The sequence below is a fragment of the Limulus polyphemus genome, unplaced genomic scaffold (assembly GCF_000517525.1).
Source record: "Limulus polyphemus unplaced genomic scaffold, Limulus_polyphemus-2.1.2 Scaffold381, whole genome shotgun sequence".
NCBI classification, from domain to species: Eukaryota; Metazoa; Arthropoda; class Merostomata; order Xiphosura; family Limulidae; genus Limulus; species Limulus polyphemus.
In genome coordinates this window covers 527227-535877 of record NW_013665991.1, presented here as the reverse complement: position 1 = coordinate 535877, position 8651 = coordinate 527227, and the positions used below count along the sequence as shown (strand labels likewise).

At 30.1% G+C, this 8651-nt stretch overlaps 1 protein-coding gene across 1 annotated transcript in view; it reads right to left on the bottom strand.

The window, feature by feature from the left end:
- Nucleotides 1-126: 126 nt before the first annotated feature.
- LOC106457846 (spectrin alpha chain-like) overlaps nt 127-8651 on the bottom strand; it is an 85138-nt gene continuing 76613 nt past the window's right edge. Inside the window, exons 42-49 of the mRNA XM_022383894.1 lie at nt 8320-8436; nt 7476-7655; nt 6497-6609; nt 5397-5451; nt 4053-4249; nt 3767-3820; nt 2761-3055; nt 127-1667 (exon numbers count right to left, since the gene is read on the bottom strand). Coding sequence (XP_022239602.1) covers nt 1539-1667; nt 2761-3055; nt 3767-3820; nt 4053-4249; nt 5397-5451; nt 6497-6609; nt 7476-7655; nt 8320-8436 — 1140 coding nt within the window. The 3' untranslated portion in view covers nt 127-1538. The remainder of the gene's footprint in view (nt 1668-2760; nt 3056-3766; nt 3821-4052; nt 4250-5396; nt 5452-6496; nt 6610-7475; nt 7656-8319; nt 8437-8651) is intronic.

Sequence of the window (8651 nt, the reverse complement as noted above, 5' to 3'; positions counted from 1 at the left end):
CAATACAATATCCAAAACTTTTTTTTTTCTGTTTAATCTAGATGGTCTAGTGTGCATTTTCAGTTTCTTAATTAAGATGTCTCCGTTTCTATTCTCAAATAAATACACACACAGTACAGCAAAAGAGATGTGGTGACAACTAACTTTATTGAAAATCACACTGAATAACAGTCTGAACGAAATGGGAAATAGTGCTCTACTACGGAGTACAGTGACCGACGTGACTAGAACCTTAGGCAATGTTTTCAAGATAAGGGAGACTATATAAGAATAAGGAAGCAAGTTATACAAGTCGTAACGAATATCACTGCAATTTAGAAAAAAAAAACACGAAAAACAACATAAGTTATACTGTATCAATGACTGATAACACGTGGTTAACAATGGGAAAAAAATAATAAAATCATTAAGGCCGAAATCATTCTCTCAATCATAGCTTTCCAAATTTGAACTGATCCATTTAAGCAATAACTTGGATAATTTAAAAATAAAATTGTATTGCAACCTAGCACTAAAGTTTTACCTCAAGTTTAGATAGAATTTATTATGTATTTCCTTTATGAATGGGAGTAAAATAATCAAAAATAATAAAAAACTTAAAGGATTGTTTAAATAATTTTCTTCATCAGAGTTTGAAATGAGCAGGCCCGTCAATAGCTTATAAGTAAGGGTAATAGTTGAAACAAGCAGATACATACAACGGAAAAATACTACATAGGGGTTTCAATCATTTTCAAACCTATATAAAGTAGAAGTACTGGAGTGATACTGTAAATAATTTCTCATGTTATTTTTCCCGCTGGTACTAAAGATAAGAATCATCTGAGATACTTGCTATTTTTTTAAACCATTTTTAATAAACCAAGCAATTTCTTTATTCAACTTTTAGGTTTCTAAAGATAACGATGTTGTATATTCTAAAAAATAATTTTTAACTACCACTGGTAACTATTAAGTGTCTAGGTAATGTTACTTTACTTGGTGATTCAGTATCTACTTATTAGCTATTAGTTAGTATCAACCCTTTCATAACATTTTAAAAAAGGGTACTAAAAGCCTTAATTAATTTTATAAATAAAGAATAAAATATTAAGTAGAAAGTAAATACTACCTGTAAATGGGGCAGTTACAAAAAAAAAACAAAAACAAATAAAACAAGAAAAAGTGTTCCACAATTTAATAAAAATAATTAACTATAGAGTGCTGTGTATTATATGGTTGTTTTAATAAATTTAATGTTAAAGATTCATTATCAAACTACAAAATATCAGCTACCTGAAGCTAAGAATATTTTTAAGATCGAGATATCTACATAAGAAGCAACATTTATCAATATGTGCTACAAAGAAAATAATGAATAACAGCCAATGGTTTTAAATGGTAAAACCATTAGCATAAGTCTTTTATTAAGTCTACTTTCTTTGAAAAATCATGTAACTAGTTTGTATTATTACTATTAGTTCAATCTCTATGATGGTCATAAGTAATTTCTGTAATGATAGTGAATCTTTAACTGCACAAAAAATAACTAGAGTACACTATTTTTGGAAAAGCATGCGAGTGAATTCCATGTAATCGTAGGCTCCTGTTATGGTACGTCCACTTTTTGGTTCCACGTAGGGCTTCATGCGAGATACACAGTAGTCTGCCATTTCTACAGTAAGGTTCTAAGTAATGCAAGAATAAAGTGAATAAGAATGTTCAGAAAAATGTATAAAACAGATTTTGTTTTGAGATAATCACTGTTGATAAGTTTATAAAAATAGTAAGACTGATATCCATTGTTTGAAGTGAGGTGAAGGAGAATCATATGAGTTAACAATGTATTACAATTTCAAGCAGGTAACTTATCACCACATATTTTGTCTATATTTTGTGAGTGCCTTTACGGTGTCTAAAGCAAATCTGATGTCACTTAGGAGTGTTCTTTACCCAAAAGTTCTGTGATCTCTTTCTTTTTGTTTGATTTTTACAAAAATGACATTAAATTTACTATCATTCCAAATTATTATTCTCCCAAAAACAGTTTGAGAAAAAAACCGTACATTCTATCTCTGCTGATTAAAATGGCTTTGATCTTAAAACTAAATTTTTTATCATTCAAAAATTTCTTCTTATCTAATTAAAATTCAAGAAAAAATTTACCTTTAATTCAACCCTCAATACAATTTAGATTGTAAGAAAAAACACATTTACTCAATCAGGAATATTCTTTATAGAACAGAATTAAACAGCAAAGAAAACATTTATCCTGTCTGCTTTTGTTGACATAATTTGGATTATAAAACTAACAAAAGTTGTTTGTTTTAGGGAATTTCCAAAATTTATAATTAAAATAAATAATTAAAAATGGTTTACTTAATTTTTTAAACTCAATTTGAATTTAAAATAATATATCTTTTCATCTCACAGAAGTTAAGGAAAATGGATATCTCCTATACAAAAAAAACAACATTACTTTCACTCAACATATATTGTCTTATTTTATTGTTTTCTTATTCCTTTTTCAAATGAATCAAAGCTTATGTTATTTCACTTTCTCCTAATTAAGTTATAATAAGTGTGTTTACTGTAAATTATTACCATTCAAAATTTCTACAAATCATAAGATTGTTCATCTTAATCATTACCCAGAGAGCAGAAGTTTCAATTTTTAATGATTTGTATTGCTTTAGATGCAAGCAGTTCATACTTAATTTTGAGAGATTTCAATATTTTTTTTTTTACGTTTTATGGACTATGTATACAAATAGTACTTACAGCATACAAGTCATCAGCTGTGACATATGGACGTTCACCAGAAGTAATAGCTCGGAAAGCATTTTCGATATCTTCACTAGATCGTACATTCTCCGTTTCACGAGATATCATGAAAGCCATGTACTCTTGTAAGGACACAAAACCATCTCTGTTTGGATCAACAGCATTGAGGATAGTTTCAAACTCTGGGTCAGGCTGCCCCTCATCCACCATTGGGAGATCATAGCCTAAAGCTCGCAGACAACTCTTAAACTGGTAATGATTCAATCTACCAATCTTTTCTCTATCAAAGTGCCTGCATAAAAAACAAAACAATTTTGATGGACATATACAAAGCGTCACACTCGGCTTTCTTAAAGATTACAAATAACATGCTCATTTAAAAAAACAAAAACGAAACATAGGTGACATTTTATTGAAGTTTAAATGAAGAGCATAAATGTTAATATTAAGTAACATTATGTTAAATTACATCTGAACACTAAAACATGCGAGTAGCAAGTATGCATGACATCTAAATTTCAAACTAATAAATATAGCATTAACTGATAAAATCTTGAACAAAACAAACTTGCATTCAAGCATTTTAGTACACTGTAATAATGAAAATATCAAATATTTATTCTGCATTGGGAATTACAATTCATTTTCTTAAGTTTAGGCTAACAGTAAAAAAGAAATTATGTAGACAGAAAAAAACAATCTATGTTTATTGTGAATTGTCGTCTTTTTAACAACTTTTCATGTTGCTGTGAAAATATTATCAGTTTTACATTTTAGTCAGTTTAGAAATTTGACTAAGTTTTGTATTTCGCTTTTACACATTCCCTAGAACTTAAGTTTCATTTTTGTATCTGTAAAGGCTATTCGCTTTACATTCTTTTAATAATGTTAAAGTTAATCCCAATAATGGCAGTGAAGCAGTAAGATTAAATATCATTTTCTTGTGTAAAAATGAACTCATAAGACTAGTTGTTGCACATAACAAACAGAGAAAAAAACTTACTTAAACATCATGCTAAACTCCTTCAAAGCATCTTCTGAAACACCACTCTGGTTTCTGGAACAGTCAATAAAAACATGTTATGATTGTTTAGTGGTATAATTTATCCAATAATCAGAATTCTGGCAATTTTTTTATATGATGAATGTAACTAAGAAATTATTAATGTGAAAATTGTTCACCAATCAGGATCCGGACTGATTAAGATTAGTAGAATCTTTTTAAATAAAAATAACAACAATATGTAAACAGTACTACTCCTTGAAAAGTTTAAGGACAGTCAACTCACCGAGCCTGGATTTGTTGTTCCAGATTGTGTTGCATCCTCATTCCAAGCTGATCCAGTTGATCCCATTGTTGTGCCAGTCCAACAGTACTATGTTCAGTGTATCGATTATCTAAGATCAGATGTTCTTCTAGTGTTGCACCCAGATCCTCCAGTTTTTTAAGGTCAGCTCTCTTGGCTCTTACTTCTACTGACTTAGCCTGTTCAAAGAACAAAACATAATATATCAAAGAAAGAAATATCTATAAAATCTAAATACTTAACACGTGCGTAATTATTTCTAGACAACAGATATACTAGAGCAGGCATTATTTAAAACAGCCATTAAAGTTTTTGAACGAAAATGGAACAAAATTACAAGGATATTTTTAAATTGACAAGTTGCAGATTATGTTATCATAACTACATATGATAGTTCATAATACTTAAGTAAAAGCTAATACATCAATTATTATTTTATCTCAGGTAGTACCAAACAAGTAAAGTATAATATTGCACAATATTTACATCGATACAGAAATCTTGATAGACTAGAATGTTTTAGTGAAAATCTTGTCTTTTCTTTGTCCAAATTCTATAAAATGGTTAAACTTTGAAAATATATTATATAGTTTGTCTCAAAAACAACATAAAATACATTATAATACTGAATACATTACAGTGTGCATAAATCCCCTGACTACTGTGAAACAATAAAGACATTATAGTGTGTATAAAACCCCTGACCACTGTGAGACAATAAAGACATTATAGTGTGTATGAATAACCCTGACCATTGTGAAACAATGAAGACATTATAGTCTGTATAAATCCCCTGACTACTGTGAAACAATAAAGACATTATAGTGTGTATGAATAACCCTGACCATTGTGAAACAATGAAGACATTATAGTGTGTATAAAATCCTTGATGATTGTGAAACAATGAAGAATTATAGTGTGCATAAACTCCCTGACAATTGTGAAACAATGAAGACATTATATTGTGGATAAACCTCCTGACTATTGTGAAACAATGAAGACATTATAGTGTACATAAACCTCCTGACTATTGTGAAACAATGAAGACATTATAGTGCACATAAACTCCCTGATCCTGTGCAACAATAAAAACATTATTGTGTGCATAAACCCCTGGCCATTGTGAAACAATGAAGACATTATACTGTGCATAAACCTCTAACTATTGTAAAAACCTCGCTGTAGAAGTTAAAGGTGTAAAAAACTTGATCATTCAGGACAATACTTGCATATTAGATATTAAACACATTACTCAGTATCTGATATGATATGAAAAAAAGAACAACAAAAACTAGAACATAAAAATGTCTGTGTTCGTGTACTCACTTTTATAGCCTCAAGTTGAGTTTCCAAGTTACCTGTAACTTCCATCATTGAAGACCTGCAGTTACAAGAATAAATGATATCAACCATAGAAGTTTATACTAATGACCAAAAAAAAATCAAGAAAATATTAAACATTTTAACCAGTTCTATACACTTTGTCAAAATTAGTTAAGTAAGTATATACTATGGAAAAAAAATAAAATTCTGTGTTATCATTAATATTTCAAGTTTAATAATAAAAAGGGTTTGTTTGAAGTTAAGCACAAAGCTACTCAATGGGCTATCTATACTCTGCCCACATGGGTATCGAAACCCGGTTTCTAGCATTGTAAGTCCGCAGAAAATATTGCTGTGCCACTGGAGGACAATAAAAAGGGCCCCACACAGAAAAAAAGAACATCATAGAAAGAAAGAAAATCCTAGGCAAAGTATTCTGTGAAATGGATGGCAACTGCCTATTAAAGAAACACTTGTAGAAATATATATTGTTGACTATTAGAACTAGACATACTTCTGCAGGATCCCGAAAGCATTCTGTTTCAAGAATAAATAAAACCAAAATTAAGAGTAACAAATATTTTTATTTCTTGTTTTTGAAGTTCATATGCCACACTGTGTTGTAGCCTACAGAGTGCATAATTGTTCTCATGATTCACAGCATTTACACATTTTACTCATGTTATGACAGTACAAAGTGCAATGTTAAGCATTTCTTTTGTGATGTCATTTTAGTGTCTATTGACTGACTGACAGACAACACACTATTGTATATGGGTGCGAGTGGTTAAAATGGGTGACCCCCCCCCCTCCAGGCAGCCTTTGGCCACCTTTTGGGGAAATTAAAATACTTAAGAAACTTAAGTACTTTTACTTTATTTTTCATCATCTCAAGTTCATAAGTAAAAGGCTAAATTTCTAATGATTGAGAATTACAAAAACGAACAACACAAAAAGTTTCTAATCAAATTCTAAACTTAGTGATTTGAACATTTTAAAAGCTACGTATGAATTTTGATTGATAATTTGAATGGTACTTTATGTTAATCTTTCTGAATAACAATTCAGAATCTTCAACATTCTCAGTGATTGCTTTTCCCTACCTTGTTTCAGTTAGCCAATGGTGGAAGGCATTAGCATGTCTGGCAAATTCTCTACGTAGTCGGTCATTTTCTTCTTGGCGCTGAGCCTCTTTAGCTAGCTCTAAATCACGCTCCTGTACAAAAAATAGATATACATTAAAACCTTAAAATATTCATTATTCCAGAGAACACTAAGGTTACTGTGAAAGGACAAATTGAAGAAAGGTCTCCTTTTCAAGTGTATCAAACTTAACCTAGAAATTATGCATTTTATAATTGTAAAGATTCAGAAATTAAATTCATACATCTTTTAATGTGGATTGGAGAAATTAGTCTTAAAACAAAGATAAGGTAATTCAAAATTTAAAATGTAAGCTCAAAGAAGTATAATGTCGAATGTTTTGGTTAAACAGCTTCTGTTCTGAGGGTAAAAATTAGAAATTTTAAGACACAAAAATAAAATGTGAATAAAAATGTTGTTTTCTAACTAGTCATTTCTTGGCTGCATAAAACAGTCAGTTACTGTAGTTCATATAATTTTCCTTACACAACTTTACACTTGTTTTTTTTTCATATGCTCTAAATTTCATGTCTGTTTTCACCTTATAAGTACTTTGTATGCAGAAAGTACCAGCAAATGTTTATATTTTAAAATGATAATGCTAAATATAATGTTAAAAATAAGAACTCATTCGTGAAAAATACTTTACAAAAAGAACTATGTAGTACTGGTAATTTCACACAGAATTTGCTGTATACATTGAACACCTTAAAACAACCTTTAACTCTCTGCACTCTGAATCATTTCCATACTAATAATGATGATAGTTTCTTGTTCAAGATGTTTTCATATATTATTAACACTATACATATGTCATTGATTCTTTGATATATGTATGAAATTTCTTTTTCAAAAAAACAATAAAATCCTCTAAGAGACCAGATCATGCTATGTGTGTTAATTATCCTGTTCTATGTTTCTACAGTTGTTAATTCTCACCCCAATTATTTTCTGCAGGTTTCTCCAGGTCTCTTCAAGAGCTTCCATGGTGAACCAAGTGTAAGGATTTGAGCCAACATTAAAGCTTTTTATCTGTTGGTCTAATGCAGCTAGAGCCTCAAAATCTGCCTGAGCTGAACTCAGAGAGGCCTGAAACTGAGAGTGAGCTTCACGCAAGGCCTGAAAAAGAAGTGTTCATTAATTGCAATCTCTTTACAGTTAAGACTCAGAGCTTGCTTACAAGTTAAAGAATAATGAGTTATAAAATGGGTCTCTATAATAAAATAATACATAACTTCACTATTCCAATGTAGTTATAAAATAATGAAGAAACTTTCAAACAAGATGAGCTTATCACAATATGTCTTGTCAAAAAACCAAGGGCAAAAAATATGATGTAGCATAATGTAAGAACAAAAGTGAATCTCTTGAAACCAGGTGGATGATTTCTAGACACATATATACAAAGTTAAACTGAAATATGTTTGTCACCTACACTGTTAAATTTTATTATTGATAAAAATAGTATATTCCATGAAAAATACACTATGAAAAAGGATGTTTGTTTAATTGCACAATGTGCAATTTGAAATAGAACCATGAACTGCAATAACAAGGACTTTCCTTAAACCAGTATCCTTCAGGTAATGGTGTCTATACTTTACAACATAAGCTACTGGTAAGTTACATTCATTACTTTTATCATAATAAGTAATTCAGAAATTATTTTATGAACTAATATGTAGTTCAAAAGGCATTCAAAGCAAAATTATTTAAATGTTTTCAAGATATTAACATGAATGTGCAACTCACAACAATGTATATAAAAGAACAAAACTGGTACCCTAATTTCCTCAATTGAATTACATCGAACAGGATCAGTCAGGTCTTCCTCTGCATTTTCAAACCAACTATTAAATGCTGAGGCTTTCTTGGCAAAGGTTAAGAAGAGGTCTTCAATCTGTAAAAGATGAGGAGATTAGCAAAAACTGACATTTTCAAACCAACTATTAAATGCTGAGGCTTTCTTGGCAAAGGTTAAGAAGAGGTCTTCAATCTGTAAAAGATGAGGAGATTAGCAAAAACTGACATTTTACAAACCAACTAGTTAAATGCTGAGGCTTTCTTGGCAAAGGTTAAGAAGAGGTCTTCAATCTGTAAAAGATGAGGAGATTA